Below are 18155 nucleotides of genomic sequence, written 5' to 3'. Positions count from 1 at the left end.
GACAGGTAAGAGAGCATTCTGCCTTATTTATCCTCTTTAAAACAAAAGCAATCAGCCAAACATGCAGGATCAGTGTAATATTACATTACTTACGGTCATATTAATTATGAAACTTTTCTCTGCGATTTGCCTAAAAAAATACACCTGAGAACAAATAATAGGTTCAAAAGTCCAAAGATTGATTGTTAGATATACAAAAGATTAATTTTATATCTCGTTTTAGCAACAGAGATGCAAGAGATTAAATCCAGCAGCAGGTCCTGAGATGGTCTGGCCGACATAAAGCTTCGCTCGGTGGGGAGCCGTTCCCGGAGCTGCCGCTGACCCCTGGAGCTTCCAACATTTTTAAACATGCGCTATCCTTACACGTAAACTGCAGATTTGACTTTTAAATAGCTATAGTCTCGCTTGAAAAACTCTTAAAACTTGATTTTGTGACATAATTTATGAGTATTTTCCTAATTTTGCGCGTTGCCGTCAGTCGTTAACAATCCTCGTTGGTTTTCTGTGTGATCAAAACTGTGTGGGACTACCTGTGCGTTTCAACGAAAATAATGCACACCCTCCAGCTAATCAGAATCAAGAATTTCAAAAGACCATGGAATAAAATAGGGTATATGCCAAGCTAGTGTTTTTTCCATACTGAAACTTCTGATGACCTGTTACATGAGTTTTTTCCATTTTATATGGTTCCTTTTACAGTATCGATGTTGTTATGTAATTAAAATACAAAATCAGTTAACCAGACTTTGGCATTCATTTAGTTACTCAAGCATAAAATGAGACAAAAAGCCGTTTACTCTCACACGCCCGTCAGAATCGGCAAGCTAGCGCAGAAGCTCCATTAAATATACTGGGGTAAATTAAATGCTCATATTATAAAGATACGGCGTGAAAAATGTAATTTAATGCAGTGCTTCTTGTATATCACTCAGCCAGTGGAGATCGCTGATTTTTAAAGAAAACAGACCTTAAACGCGCCAATTTTGCATTGGCACACACTTCACCGGAAACGATTACCCCGGTTACTGGCAAATTAAAAGTCCTATTAGCATGCGATATTGTTTAAAAAACATTGACAGAAACATTTTTGAGTAATTTTACAGTACTATAAAACACAAGCCTACACAAAAAACCTAGAAAGAGTTTTGCTATTTTGGTAAAAAAAGTTAAATATTTTTTATGGCATGGTTGACATTTGCATGGAATTGCTCAAATTGAGGGTAATGAGTTCATGAAATATGATGACAGATATTTAAAGCTTAATTCTAATATCTTAATACATGCTTTGATTGTAAATATAACATGACAAAAATCAAGTTCACTACTGTTTTATATGAGCAGTCAGAATGACCACTATGTCTACAGAATTCTGGTGTTCCAGTGTTAAAAGAACATTCTCATAAAAATTTAACTGGAGAACCTGTATTCGGTTACAGTATGTTTTCAATATGGTTCCCCCAAGGTTATTATTGCATTGTTCGTTTTTGCACAATGTACTGTTTACAATATCACACTATTATGTCTTTCTTTCTTTTTTCATTTTTTATAACCTGTTTTAACACATTTTAATCCGTTTTTATCTGTTTTAACCATTTTTAATTCTTTTAATCATTTTTACTTTCTTGTTTCTTTTATTCTTGTTATGTAAAACACTTTGAATTATGTGCTATATGAATAAATTTGCCTTGCCGACAATATGTTTGTGGTCACTGGACATTTTCGGCTTTGTGCTGTACAGTACTGTAGATATGACGCAGGCCAGCTAGTAAGAACTGTTTGAGTAAAACCACTCTTCTCTAGCCTCAAGGGGTACACTAGCAGCTGACGCTAGAGGATGTCATCTTTAGTGCCCTTGTTTGCAATCTTGCCTGTCACACCGAAAAATGTCACTCAAAGTGGTCCGAGTAAAACCTGTGAGATTATACATGCGATTATATACTAATGCTACTGTAATTGCTAAATACATTGAAATGTTCATTGAAACAAGTTCTAATACGATGCTTGAAAGAGTGCTTGTTTTAAGATTAAAGTTTGGTAACTTAACATTCAATTCAATCCAATTCATCTTTATTTCTATAGTGCTAGTACATTGTGTCAAAGGAGCTTAACATAGAAGTTCTAGTAAATTGAAACTGTGTCAGACCAGTTTTCAGGGTTGAAGTATAGTTTAGGTCAGCTCAGTGTGGTTAAAATCAGTGTAAAAGTAATATAATATAAGCTTGAATCACTTTTTAATAACTAAAAGTGGTAATAGCGGCACAGTGGCTCAGTGGTTAGCACTGTCGCCTCACAGCAAGAAGGTCGCTGGTTCCAGTCCCAGCTGGGCCAGTTGGCATTTTTGTGTGGAGTTTGCATGTTCTCCCCATGTTTGCGTGGGTTTTCTCTGAGTGTTCCGGTTTCCCCCACAGTCCAAAGACATACTGTAAGCTAAATTGGTAGTATGAATGCGTGTGTGAATGTGAGAGTGCATGGGTGTTTCCCAGTACTGGGTTGTGGCTGGAAGGGCATCCATTGCATAAAACATATGCCAGAATAGTTGGTGGATCATTCCGCTGTGGCAACCCATGATAAATAAGGGACTTAGCCAAAGAAATATGAATGAAAAGTGGTAATTAGTTACTTTTTAAGGAAAGTAATGTAAAAGTATCTATGTTATTTGTGTATTTTTTGTTAAAGCAGTTGTTGTTTCCCAGTTTTCTTCAACTTGTCATCATATTTGCTTGACTTATTACTCAAGAATCCATGTCCACAACAATCCTTGGCATATAGAAAATAGCCTGTATGAAATTCTTCCAAAAAAATGGTAAATTCTCAGGATGGGAATGACAATAGTTCCTCTGCACTGGAAATCTCCTGAATCTCTTCTTTGATGTTCCTCTCTGTAAATCCCATCATTAGGCATTGATTCATGCCATGAATCATGGTGACAATACGCAGCCACATCCACCCTCTCTAAAGGCTGGGAGGCGTTTTGACAGTGCATACAAAGGGAAAGATGGAGGTCATCCTCACTCATCCTGAACACAGCACAATACTCGCTGATGCGTTCACAATCTATTCCAGAAATAAAGCAACACGACAAACTGAAAGCCACTGTTATGTGCCCCCCGTGAGGGCAAGTAGCAAAACTGTCAGTCAGTGAGGCGGGTAAGAAGAGCGCCAGGAATTTGCTCTGTGAAAAGCGATAGCACAATCAATGCTGGCGCTTTATAAATTGTATACAATTTATGTAAACATATTTTGAATCAATTACAGAAGTAGAAGCACACATACTATTTTAACCACGTGCGTAGCCTTGTACGAGTTGTTTATTTTTTGCTTTATTTTGTTTAATGACACAATACACATTCTGAATCATAATTCACACCATGAATGTTTTATAATACATCTCTATGTGCTTTTAGTTCTATCATTAGATGCGTAGGGAAACAAATAATAGTCTAATCATCCATTAACATGAATAAATATGATCTGATTTGCCTTAATGAAGTGTGAAGCAGGGGTGTACTGAAAAAATAGAAAACTAAATAACGACACATTGTTTAAAATTAATATTCAAGTGCTCATTTATCTGAATTAAGTATGTGATAATATTACAGTACTCCACTGCATTACTTAATACCATTTGATTGTGCTGTTTACCATTGATTATTTATGCAGAAACAGATGGGACTTGCTACAAACGTTAGGTTAAAGGAATAGTTTACCCCAAAATTAAAATGTCAATATTTTCTCAACCTCAAAAGCAATGACATTTGACAGGATGCATTAAAAAACACCAGTTCAATTGAAAGATATCAGGAAAGGTAGTGAATATGAGTTAAACTTGACAGACATGGCCAAGATTTTACTTTAAAACTGCAAATGGGTTTTGGAATGAATAAAAATTACCAGAAATATATTAAAAAAAAATTGTGAGCAATGCCTTTAATGGTATCAATCATACTGTGAGTCAAAGCCTGCTATCAAAATCATTTTCCTCTCTATAAATGGAGGTTAAAGACTTCACTCCCAATGCATTCATGTTCATCAGTTTAAGCACTAGCGTTAAGCACTACATTGTACGGGTCATAAAGGAAATGGGCTGAACTGGGGTTCAGTAATGACTGGAGTTGTTTAGTCCATCTGTTCTGAATTCCTCTGGGTGGCTGTTGATTGTAGGGTGAACAAGAGCATTGAAGAAAACGTGATGAAATAAGGCCATGATTGACTGTAATCAGTCCCAGGTTGAGTCCACCTCCTGTTGCCGTCGCCTCATGACCTCCTGTAGCTCTGTATCACCACTACCCCTCTGAGAGAAAGAATGACGTTTAAGTTCACCTTGCAGTTCGTTTATAGATAATGCGATATATTACAAATTTACAGAATTTACAGTAGGGCTGTGCAATATATTGAAATGATCAAAATCTAATGCAAATATTCATATCGCAATATACAGTATTGCAATGGTATTCGCTAAATGGGTGATTTAATTCAAAAGTACATATTGGATGATGAAAAATTACCAAAATATCAAGCCATGTTTAAGGGATAATTCACCCAAAAATGAAAATTTGTTCATAGAGCTGGCCGATAAAATCATTATCAATATTAATTGACCAAACACCATTGTCAATAACAATAAAAAAAAGATTCGGTATGTAGTTTCAGTATGAATCGCTATAGTTTTATTTAAATGTGGCTGCTGAGCGTGCGGCTTAGAGACAATGCCAATAAGCCTAGGGTGTAAGTTTGTCATTTCCAATGGAGGCATGCGACTTGCATGACGCACACATGGGAGCGACGCGGATATGTTGTGCAAGCACCGCACAAGTGAGGCGCGCGCATTTTCCAGGCACACCTAGTTGAAAAACATCTGAACATTTCCGAATGCCACGAACACACCGCGATTCATGTAAGTAGTACTACCTAATCTACTTCACACTTTGTACGGAATATACACATTTCAGTAATAACGGTAGACTAATTACCTCAGACACACAGCACATCCAAACATTGCAGTGCATTTTACTTTTCTCCATAAAGTTAAGTAATGGTTAAAAAAAAGAAATGGTTTGTCCATTTGTCATCATCTGAGAAAACGGTCGATGGTTGCATAGTTACGAGAGACGCCAGGAGAGCGCAAGTGCAAAGTGCATAGAAAATTGTGAGGGAAGCCACACACACGCACTTGTCACTTCAAGTCAGAATAACAACATACGTGAAAATGAGTGCCGTAAAGCAGCAGCGAGCACATTGTAAATAAAAAAGGATGTAAGGATGTCGCCAGTGTGGCTTTTTGGTTTCTTTTCTTGTGCATCTCAGTCACTAGCTTCCAATCTGAAAGATTTTTTAGCATAAGGGGTAATGTAGTCATCCACCTTCACGATTTGTAAAAAATAATCAATAATTGAAACATGATACCATGCAATTTTTTTTGCAGTATTGCTCAGCCCTATTTCTTCACCATTTACAGTATACACACTCAAGTTGTTCAAATCTTTAAGGATTTCAAAATTATATTTTTTATACTTTAAGGAGTCAAATAAATATTCAGAAGAAAAAAATAATAAAAAAATTGAAAGAAAGCAAAAAGACTGAAAGTTCAGTAATGTTTGTTTAAATTCAGCCCAAATAAATTGTGTACAACCACTTACTTACCTTAATAAAATTTTGTAAATCCAACTAATCATATTTGAATTATTTTTTCAGTGCATTTGAATGAACATAAGCAATATTGCTTTGTGACAGACCTCTATTTGAGCTTTCTGCACGGTAATCTGACTGAAGACACGTGAACCCTCATCCCCGCACACAGCTTTCAGCTCATCCTTACTCAGAGAAAAGAGTTGAGCTCCGTTCAGGATCCCCAGACACTCCACCACCCTGGAATGTGGAGAGGATATTACATCATATTATCACTTTTTATTACTTTAAAAGAGACTTATCATAAGAAATGTAATTTTATTTGATCTTTTCAGAGATTGCTTCATATACTATGAAAATATACTGAGGCAAATTTAATAAACAACTTATCTGTTACAGTTTCCAGACTCTAAAGGAGCTGAAATATTGCCACTGTCAATCTTTTCAGCATAGAAATGTCTCCTTTGTATATGAATTGAAATCAATATAAATTGTAAAAGCAGTGCACATAATTTAAAATAAACTGACATTGAAATGTTATTTTTGTTGTTGTGAATCTTCAAATTATTAGCTCTCCTGTGAATTTAGTTGCACATATTTTTAAGCATAATAGTTTTAATAACTAATTTGTAATAACTAATTTATTTTGTCTTTGCCATGAAGACAGTACATTCATATTTTACTGGTTATTTTGCCAGATACTAAGTGCAATTTAAAGGCTTAACTATTGTAGGTTTATTAATTTAACTATGCAAGTTTGGTTAATTATGCAAGTCATACAAAAACAGTTCATTCTGTAGCAAATCTAAAAAAAATCTTAAGAGGGTTAATAATATTGAGCTTCAAATTATTATTATTTGAATAAAAAAACTGATTTTATTCCAGCCAACCTAAAAGAAATAATTTTTTCTCCAAAAGAAAATAAATAATTTACAATATATATATATAGGTTTTTTTCTTCACTTCGCCAATTAGTGAATTTTTTTTTTTCCTCTCCACTGTCGACACTGGCTTGCATGGTTTGGGATCTGTAGAGCTGTGCATCGTTGGATTTGCTCATCAGTGTTTGGACTCTCAGTAGTGATTTTTAAACCACTTAAACACTACAAACTGAACTACACTGTTCCAATTTACTATGATCTTCTATGTGAAGCTGCTTTGACACAATCTACATTGTAAAAGCGCTATAGAAATAAAGGTGAATATATACAAGGACATTTTTGCAGTATTTATTATAGTATTATTTTCTTTTCTTTTATATATATATATATATATATATATATATATATATATATATATATATATATATATATATATATATATATATATATATATATATATATATATATATATTTAAAAGAAAATAATACTATAATAAATAATGCAAAAATGTCCTTGCTGTTAAACAGTAAAGGGCTAAATCAATAATTATAATAACAATTTTGTTAATAATTTAACTATGATTATAAATAGATATATTATATAATCATAATTTAGAACAAATAAAATAATAATATTAATAATAATAATAATAATAATAATAATAATTTTGACATTTTAATTCATATAATTTTGAAATGCAAATTACAATATCAATATTTAATTCTTAATAAATCTACATTGGAATTAGGGCCGTGCAATTATCAAATCCCAAGAGGCTGCAATTTGAATTAAAATATGTATTATTTAATTTCCCCAGCCCAGAGCAAATGCGAGCAAGGCATATGTGTGTGACAGTACTAGCCAATTGAGTGAGCACACTTTCATTCTGCAATGAGAATTGCTGAACTATGCAGAAATTTAGTTAAAAACTAGTAGTTACAAAGCCCCTAGTGTGGACTGTACCTTCCAGTTTAAGTAAGAACTTACGAACAGCTGGTGCAACACTACCCAGGAGATAACTAATGCCATAACGCACTACCTCGCTAAAGACACGGTGCCTTTTAATGCTGTGTCCAAAGAGGGATTTTAAAGAAAAACTCATCTAAATGCAGGATAGGAGATATACACTTCCGTCTCGCACCGAGCCATTTTAGAGGACCACAGCTGTATGTTTAACGTCATGATATTTTGTTTATCATCTGTGATAATTATTTTGTTTTAGACAATATAAGCTACAGAAAGACTCTTATCAGCCATATTAGTTTGCTGAGTGTTCTGTAATTGTATAATTATTATTTTTTTATCTCCCTAATTTGAGTTCAACTTGTTTACAGAAAGATATGGTCATTTTATTAAAACAAATTTGAGTAAAACTTTAAGTAAGTTAATATCTTTTCAGTTCCATTTTTAACTAACACTCACTGCATTTTAGCAGTTAGAAAACTACGATATAGATTATTGAGCTGAAGCTCGACTACAAAATTAAATCACAAATCAAATCGAAATCGTAATATCTGTCAAAAAAATCACAATTAGATATTTTCCCTAAATCGCACAGCCCTAATTGGAAAATAGGTAAACATTCACCATGTCCATTTTTATTTTTTAATATACTGTATACTATTATTGTTTTAGTTTTACAAACTCAATTTAAGAGAGTCTAAATCACTGATGATTGTTAAAATATTATAAAATACAATTTTATTATGAAAATAATTTAATATTTTATTACATTCATTCATTAATTTTACTTCAGCTTAGTCCCTTATTTATCAGGGGTCACCACAGCGGAATGAACCGCCAACTATTCTGGCATTTGTTTTCCGCATGCGGATGCCCTTCCAGCCACAACCCAGTACTGGGAAACACCCATACACTCTCACACTCACAAACACACACACACACACACACATCAATGCACTACTGCCAATTTAGTTTCTCCAATTCACCTATAGCGCATGTCTTTGCTTTTTGAACCGGAGCACCCAGAGGAAACACACACAAACACATGCAAACTCCACACAGAAATGCCAACAGGCTTAGCCAAAACTCGAACAAGCGACCTACTTGCTGTGAGGTGACAGTGCTGACCACTGAGCCACCTTGCCTCCCTATTAAATTACATATTGTTAATAAATATACTTATATTTGCCAAGTTTTATAATGAACTCTGTACAATAAGCTTTATATTCAGAACATCTCAACCACAGTCCCCTGGAGCCACCTGCAGTGTAAGTACCTGGTTCAAGGGTACATGGATCATTGCTTCTGAGCTTTGAACTTGCCACCTCGGTTAACAACCTACACGTTTAACCATTAGGTCACACCACTCATATATCATCTAATTCTAAAGTGTCACACGTGTCACTCACGCCCTAGAAAATCCCTTCGCATTGAGCCAAGCGTGGACCTCAAAGGGCTGCGATTCATCTGTGATGGGAATGGATCTGCTAGAGCGTTCCACCCGAAAGTTTCGAGCCGGAGGTTGAGCTTTATTGTCTGTTATCCTCTTCAGCAGCTCATCATTTACCTCCTTCTGCTGGTCGCGGTCTATAGAGACAGACAGGAGAAGCTGGAGATGGAGAAACAAGCACTGGGACAGAGACACAGTGAATAAGATTGGCCAAGACAGGAGCGATCTGCAATCTATGTACATAAGAGCACTCGCACACCAAATTCATTTCCCACTTCTCTGCATTTTTTTTTCGGCAGACTCTCCGCGCTCTCCATCTCTCAGCAAATACAGCGAGGCCGATAAGAGGTATACGTACTATCTTTATCCCTGGAGGATTTATTCGTCTCCAAAACCACGGCGTGATTTACAGGTACAGGGCTGGTGGTGGTACCTTTGTAAGGATTCACAGCCTGTAAAGATGGAAACAAAAGAGAGGCAGAAAAAGGAAGAAAGAGTCAGTGCCTGCCATGTAGAGCAGGATAATATATATGAGCAGTTTTCATGAATGCGCTACAGAAAAAGAAGCCTTTTTCTCTTCTTTCCACAAGTGGTCGGTAAAAGGATATGCTTAACCTTCAGAAAATGGTCTGATGTATTATATTTGCTCGTTTTTATTTCTTTATCTCTGCCGAGTGCATTTTTTTAAAAACTCTGTTAGCAGAATTCAGTGTGTGTTCTCCAGATCCATTTGTAAATGTGAGTGAACAACGTACAGTACTTGTACAGCATGTAATCATCTTAGTAACTGAGGATTGCAACATTTTGAACAATATAACTAAAAAGAAAAATAATAATAATTCTGACTTCAACTGGATATATATATGTATATATATATATATATATATATATATATACATATATATACATATATACATATATATATATATATACACATATATATATATATATATATATATATATATATATATATATATATATATATATATATATATATATATATATATATATATATATATATATATATATATATACATATATATATCCAGTTGAAGTCAGAATTATTAGCTCCCCTGAATTATTTTTTCCCCAATTTCTGTTTAAGAGAAAAAGATTTTTTTCAACACATTTCTAAGCATAATAGTTTTAATAACTCATTTCTAATAACTGATTTATATTATCTTTGCCATGATGACAGTAAATAATAATTTACTACATATTTTTCAAGACAGGGCAACACGGTGGTGCAGTAGGTAGTGCTGTAGCCTCATAACGAGAAGGTGGCTGGTTCGAGCCTCGGCTGGGTCACTTGGCATTTCTGTGTGGAGCTTGCTTGTTCTCCCCTCGTTCGCGTAGGTTTCCTCCGAGTGCTCCGGTTTCCCCCACAAGTCCAAAGACATGCGGTGCAGGTGAATTGAGTAAGCTAAATTGTCCATTGTGTATGTGTGTGAATGAGAGTGTATGGGCGTTACCCAGTGATGGGATGCAGCTAGAACATCCGCTGTGTAAAACATGTGCTGGATAAGTTGGTTCCGCTGTGGTGACCCCAGATTAATAAAGGGACTTGAAAGTGTAGTGGGTTATAAAGTATGTTGCCAGATTGAGTTAAAGTGCTTCGAGATTTGAATATTTTGTCAATTGTGTGAGGTGATCAGGCAACTTGACAAACATGGACAAAAAGTGATTTTTCATAACTTGATTGGGCCATACAAATTATGGGAGTTTCACTGGAGAAATAACAAAACACGGTGGTGGCAGGAGATGGGGGTGAAATATAAGAGACTCCTGGGAAAAATGGGAGTGTTGGTGGATTTGGTTTAAAAATGTGTTGAAAAAGATTCTTTTTTTTTAAACAGAGCTTAACAGGAGGAATATTAATTTTGTCTTCAACTGAATGTAAATAAAAAGATTTTGCACTACAAAACAACATGGGAGCTGTAAAAGCACTAATCTGAACCATACCCATGAAGTGCACTCGTCTGCCACTTTAAATGCTCAAGCTCTTTAAAGCTGTGTCAATGTTTTCTGTCATTCATAGTTGTTTTGATAGTGATTTGAATAATTTCATTCATCGTTATAGTTATGATATGGACTCTGCTAGTATTTTCAGTTCAGAATTACTTTTAAAGAAAGGCTGCACTTCTGGTGTAAGGAACTCTAAACAAGTCACTCCAAATAATAAAGTTGTGTATAAAAACAACCTGATCTCCTGAGAAAGCTCCAGAGACTTTTTTTACATCTTGTAAAAAGAGACATAATAGGTCCCCTTCAAATTATTGATTTCAGTTCAGCATAAGTTACTCTCATAATTCATGCAAAGCATCATGGCATTGGAAAAAGGTGGATAGAATTATTAACATATACTATATATGGACTGGTGGGTGAACAGTGAAGTAGTTTACCTGGTTGCTGAAGAGAGCTGCTCGGTTGTACTGCTGCTCTCCTGGTTTGACCTCTTCCAGCACATTACATGGCACATAGCCTGACTGACCGCTGCGGTTCCTCAATAACCACCACTGTTGGTTGTTTTCCAAGACCTGCAGTACAAGAAACACATCTAATTTATGTCTAGCATTATCACAGTAAATCGCATGAGTGTGCAATCACTTTTTCTGGGACAAATCTATTTTTGAGGCTCGTGCCTGTTCATTCAACATGTTGTCTAATTTTAGCTAAAAGGTTTTGGTACAGCGTTTGTTGTTGTCGTACTCAGTCTCAGTGATGCATCCTACCATTGGGATGCTAGAATTAAATCCCAGTGATACCAGGCTCAGGCTGGGCATGTCTAGAAACACGATTATCCATGTTTCCAGATGGATTAGCCAATCGGGGGTAATCCCTCTTGATCATTTCTGTAGTTCTCATGTAAATAGAGTGCTTCAGGGTCGCAGGCTGAAACCACAGACATCTGAAAGTGACAAGTTGAAAGGACTGTTCTTTCCTACATTATATGTATTGTGCATTTGCAAGGGCTTGTAAGTACATCAATAAATAGGAAACTCATTTTCTTTCCAAGTTCACTTTTATTTCACAAATTACATACATTATTATTTATCTAAAATATTCTATTGAATTCAGCTCAACTTTATTTGTATAGCACAATAAATATTGTTTCAAAGCAGCTTTACAAAAGGTGCAGATTATTGCATTACAATCAAAATCAGAAAAGGTTATTAGTTACCATGACTTTATGAGTTACTAATAATTTTAAGTAACTTGTAACTAATAGCTGTGTCTTTTTTTTTTCTATTGTGTTTTTAATTTTTTGGGATCTTAGTGATTTTAGCAGTTAGGGCCCTATTATACACCCAGCGCAATAAGCCGCAAGACGTGTTTGGCATGATTTGTTGCAAGTTTCAGACCAGTACAACTCTAATTTTCATGTTTTGTGCCACGTCATTTAAATAGCAAATCCATTTGTGCCAATTTGTGGACTCATGGGTGTGCCAGTCTAAAAAGGAGGTGTGTTAAGGCACATTATTGGCACCTTGCTATTTTGAGGAACTGAAATACACTGCGCAATTGACCAGCTAAAAGCTGGTCTAAAGTGCAGCGCAAAGCACATTAGTTATGTGCTTATGTGGGTCCAAACACATACAAATTGTTTAATACACACATGATGTACAGCAATACACAAATATCTTTACATTTTAAAAAAATTTAAGGATTAAAATATTACAAAAAATACTAGTTTCTACATAAATATTAAAACCACCTCCACACCTTCTTCATGTCAGGGGGGCTTTTTCAGTTTTTTGATGAAAATTTGTATTTGTACACTCTCCGAAATAAAGGTACACAAGCTGTCACTGGGGTGGTACCTTTTCAAAAAGTACAAATTTGTACCTAAAAGGTCCATATTAATACCTTAAGGGAACATATTAGTACCCAAAAAGTACAAAAGTGTTCCTCTTAAAATTCTGAGGTACTAATATATAATTTTGAGGTACCAGTATGAACCCTTTAAGTACAAATGTGTACCTTTGGAAAAGGTACTGTACCACCCCAGTGACAGCTCGCGTATCTTTATTTCTGAGTGTGTATAATGTTAGTATTATTATCAGTATTATGTATTCTATGCATATTTATATCTGTTTTAATGAAAACAAGTTTAGATTTGTTCACCTGTCGGGTTTTGGAGATGCATCATTATATGGGGCATAAGTATAGGACGTGTGTTTGGATATAGCTTAGTTTTTTACTACACTTTGTTATTATTGTTCATTTATTCATTTGCTGGAAATTAGAACTAAATTTAGAAATAGTTTTGAAACAAATCCTTGCTCTTAACAGACGAAATTAGATATGTAGGCCAATGGACACTTTAGTGGAGTGCATACAACACTGTTTCCTTATCCATGAAAGTAAAGGAGTAAAGTAAAAAGTAAAAGTAAAGTAAAGAGAAAGTTAAGAGGCTGAATGGAGGACGCTCGATCTTTATCCTCACGCTGAAGCATTTAATTTTTCCTCTTATGAAGTCTGCCATGCAAGTAGAAAATGTGCCATGGCGCGACTCAACTGACTCTTAAAGGGAATGGGAGATGAGACTGATTGGTTTAATGCATGTTATGCTCAAAACACACCCATAACTCATTAGGAGAATAAGCACAACCCTGTTAGACCATGCAGCAGGGTGCAAAATGTATTTTTCTGTCCTTAAAATAACAAAAGTGGATTTGGACACACCCTTAATACTTTTGTGCTATGCACTTTAGACTTTGTGCCTAGATGGTAAAAACAGAGCCCATACTGATTATTGTTGTTTTATTTTTAGGGCCGAATTAATCTCCTTTTAGTTTTATTCAGATTTAGTTTTAGCTTCCAAAATTGTTTATTTTTAATATTTTTAATTGAATATTTTTGGAATTTTGATGATCAAAAAGAAGCAAAATTGACTAAAATCATTCAATTTTAATGAACAATTTAATGTTTTATGATATATTTTCTTAAATAACAGGCTCTTAAATGTTATTTTTCTATGATTTGTAATGTAATACCAATGTATTATCCAAAAAAATTGTGATCATAAAATATTCATTTGACACTGTCTTTCATCCTTGTTTCAAGTGTTTTCCTCGTGTTAAGCCAAACATTTATTTTGAATGACTGTTTGACTTGTGAATTGAATCTGAAGCCGCAAACAGAGTCTCATTTAATACCCTACAAAGTAAGCACAACTAGATTAATGTATTTCAATATAATAGATATGTCACATTCAGTCTAGTCTAGTCTAGTGTCCCAGAAACTTCTAACCACAAAGATCTATTTCTTTGCACTATTTATCTTCATACATCATCCACCAGACTCTTCTAGACCTTGAGTGTTGTTGGTGTTTGTGTCTTCTCTCTTCTGTCTCCCACACACTGTACAGTACCTTAGCCCTGCTCTGCCCCAATCCTCCTCCACCTCATCCGTACCTCCAGCTCATCGCCCTGCTGCACCGTAAGCTCGTTGGCATTGCGTGCCACAAAGTGATAACGGATCCTGACATGTTGGAGGTCGCTGCTAGACCTATGTGGCAGAAATAACAACAAAGCACAATACTTACAGATGCATTCATACTGTAGGTGAGGAACAGTATTTTTAGAAGTTAGATATAGATTTTTAAGACTTAATTCTGTTAATTCATTCGATATTTAAATGGAGTTGTCACTCCTGAAACTATATAATGCACATTTGGCTGTCAAGTAACTTTGCAACACATGCATTAGAGTATTAGACTGGATAATTAATGTTTGACACTTTATTTTGATGTTCTGTTTGCCCTACTTAGATTAAACAATGCCTACATCTCTTGATTAGTGTTATCCAATATCCACATTCATAATTGTATTATTATTATTTGATCATAATATCATGCAACATTGAATGATCCCAAATTAAACAAGACCAATGCGAAAATAAAGCTAATATAGTTCATTTGGGTTTCATGCTTATTTTCAAGGAAATCCAGCAGATCAGACTTTACCCAATGGCCAGTCCATGAACACACAACTCATTATAACTAACAAGCCAGCATAACAAGACACATTGAAAATCCTCCTTTTTGCCTTCTCAAATCTGTTAAGTAAACCAGACTTTTTGGTTTTAATGATGTGTTGACAAATATGAATTTAGCCACCTTTTTGAAGTCGCAAAATAATCAAAAAAACATACTTTATAAACAGTAGATGAACATATATCATCATTATAAAACTCAGCAGGGTGAATATTGCAGTAATAGTAAGACTTTATTTTGAAAATCTGTTAACTTAATAAACTTTGCAGCTTTGTTAACTATAGCAATCATCAAATTATTAGTATACTGCCTGCTTAACATCTTCTTACACTTTTTTAAGCAACTTTGCAAGTACAGTATGTCAACTTATTCTGCCATCCTAAACTGTCTTCTAATAATCTAATGAGAGTTAGCTGACATGTTGCAAATTATAAAAAAAAATTATAATCACTAGAATGTCTAAATCACACCAACAAAATAACGTGTAATCAAAAATTATTGGTTCTTGCCTTGTAGACTGACCAAAACTAGTTACTAAAACACCCAAAAGATCAACAAGATGAACAGGCATGCAAAAAAAAAAAATGGTTTTAGGGATGCGTTTACCATTTAGAATTCCACCAGCTTTTAGAAATATCTAAAATCATATTGACTCTAATATAAATATATAAGTATATGGACTAAACACTTATTATTAACATGGGCCACTTTAGAATAAAAAGTAACACTTTCATTTTAACCTTTGCAACCACAATATATATGCAGACTAGCAATCATTAGACTATTAGTAGACTGTCTGCATAATATCTACTTATAATTTATTCAGTGGTCCCTCAGCAAACATTCTACTGACTGTAAGCAACTTTACAAGTATGTCAACTTATTCCACTAAACCCACTTGTCTTCTGATACTTATGACTATTAGTTGATTTTTCTAAATTAACTCGATGCAAAAAAAAAAAAAAACAGCTCAAAAGTTCCTGATAAACACACATCTCCCAACAAACAATTGTGTGTTAAATAGACGTCTAATAGACATCTAAACGTACGTAGACAGCTTGGATAAAACTAGGCTAAACTTGGGCTGTCAGTAAAAATATAATACAAATCTAAGAATAGCCCAAAACTAGACTGGTCGTCAAATGGACCGATTAAACAGACTTTATATGTGTAGTCATTCATTTCTGTTTATTTGATAACTAGTCTAATTTTGGTCTATTCTTAGACGTCTATTAGATTTTCACTGACAGCCCAAATTTAGCCTCAGTGTAGCCAAGACGACTATGTTTAGATGTCTATTAGACATCTTTTAGATACATAAAATGCTTGCTGGGATTAGTCATTATGACCATATATTTTAACTGCCTCACAATTGTAGCCATTTAGCATGTCACTATTAATAAATTTCCATAGTAAAAATGCAATTATCAGCTTTATATATGTACACTGTATGTCCATAAAATAATTCTAATTGAATATTGTCCCTAAGTAAATTATTAAAAGGTGAAAATAATAATGATAGAAGGTCGGAATGATTGTTTATTGCCTTCTAAATTAACTTGATAAAAAAACAGCTCAGAAGCTCATGATAAACATACATTATACATTATGACCATATATTTTAACTGCCTCACAACTGTAGCCATTGAGCATGTCACTCTTAATAAATTGCCATAGTAAAAATGCAGTTATAAGCATTATATATGTATATATCTATAAAATAACTGTAATTTATTATTGTCTCTAAGTAAATTATTAAAGAGTGAAAATAATAATGGTGTCGGAATGATTTATTATTTTTTATTGCTTTCTAAATTTACTTGATGCAAAAAAAAACAGCTCAGAAGCTCAAGATAAACATAAACATTATACAATATTATGATATATTTTAACTGCCTCACAACTGTAGCCATTCAGCATGTCACACTTAATAAATTGCTATAGTAAAAATGGAGTTATCAGCTTTATATAAAATAACTGTAATTGATCATTTTCTCTAAGTAAATGATTAAAGGGTAAAAAATCTATGATAGAAAGTCAGAATGATTGTTTCTTTCCCTCTAAATGTACTTGATGTCAAATACAAGCTGGGAAACTCAACCCGATAAACACACACATGCAAAAACGCTTTATTATAACAGACAACTTACGGCTCGAGCATGGTTTTTCTGAAGAGCCCGCCGATGGCTTTGCTACAAGCGCGCCGTGAGCCGCTGCGCCTCCGCCAAGGTGGAAAGTAACTTGACGTGCTGCTGCCTGCACATGCGGTGTAGCTCATGCATATTTAATCGGGCCTGCACAGAGCATGGAGAACTTTAAACTGAACGTACTGGTCCCCATGCATCATTAATGCACTGGCCTATGCCTCCCTCTCCTCCTCCTCCGGCAGTGAAGCGCCGAGGATAACCGCAGTGGCCCGGTGTCCAGCCTGTGCCAAGACCTTCTTTCTTGAAGGCCATAAATAAATAAACATGCTGAACGCTGGAAACTGGCACTCTGCTACACAACAGGCAGATTTGTTTTCGCCTCCTATCACAGTTTGTTTTACACGCTCCAGATAGCTGGCCATATATTTTAACTGCCTCATAATTGTAGCCATTCAGCACGTCACTCTTAATAAATTGCCACAGTAAAACTGCAATTATCAGCTTTATATATTTATATGTGTATAAACTCTGTGTGTAATTGATTATTGTCTCTAAGTAAATTATTAAAGGGTGAAAATAATAATGAGAGAAGGCTGATATTAAACATTCAATTTCAGCAATTTATTAAATGAAACACAAAAAATCTTTTCACTAATAAAAACCATTGACACACTGTAAAAAATTACCTAAAATTCACAGTAAATTACTGGCTAATAATTGCATTACTTTCACAGTAAAATACTATGTAAATTTACAGCAAATTATCGTGAGGTAGTTTACAGTAATTTACTATGATTTTGTTACATTAAATTACTGTGAAATTACAGTCATAAAGTGTAACTTCACAATAGATAGTAAAGTCCATTACTGTGATTTCACTGTATAATCTTCTAGAATTAATTTTACTGTGAAGCAGGCTTTCCTCACCTAATCATTTTGACATTTACCCTGACTTTGTAATCATTTTGGGTGTTTAACAGTGTTTGGTTTTATAAATCAATTACTTTTGTTTCAGTTTAGTATGTTTTTGGCTAAGCACAAAGTTATATTCATTAAAAACTATTTTATATTTCCATGTTAACCTTAT

The 18155-nt window shown here is 34.5% G+C and overlaps 2 protein-coding genes across 2 annotated transcripts in view; one reads left to right on the top strand and one right to left on the bottom strand.

The window, feature by feature from the left end:
• mgat4c (mgat4 family member C) overlaps nt 1-18155 on the top strand; it is a 231126-nt gene that overhangs the window by 174512 nt on the left and 38459 nt on the right. The gene's annotated exons all lie outside the window — the stretch shown is intronic.
• eps8b (epidermal growth factor receptor pathway substrate 8b) lies at nt 3849-17133 on the bottom strand. Its single transcript, XM_056478845.1, has 7 exons — nt 17072-17133; nt 14341-14434; nt 11326-11460; nt 9282-9375; nt 8883-9060; nt 5736-5868; nt 3849-4294 (listed from the first exon to the last, which is right to left on the bottom strand). The coding sequence occupies exons 1-7, from the start codon at nt 17080-17082 to the stop codon at nt 4220-4222; spliced, it is 720 nt and encodes a 239-aa protein (XP_056334820.1). The 5' UTR covers nt 17083-17133; the 3' UTR covers nt 3849-4219.

Source organism: Danio aesculapii, chromosome 18 (assembly GCF_903798145.1).
Source record: "Danio aesculapii chromosome 18, fDanAes4.1, whole genome shotgun sequence".
Taxonomy (NCBI): Eukaryota; Metazoa; Chordata; class Actinopteri; order Cypriniformes; family Danionidae; genus Danio; species Danio aesculapii.
This window is presented reverse-complemented; position numbering and strand designations above follow the sequence as displayed.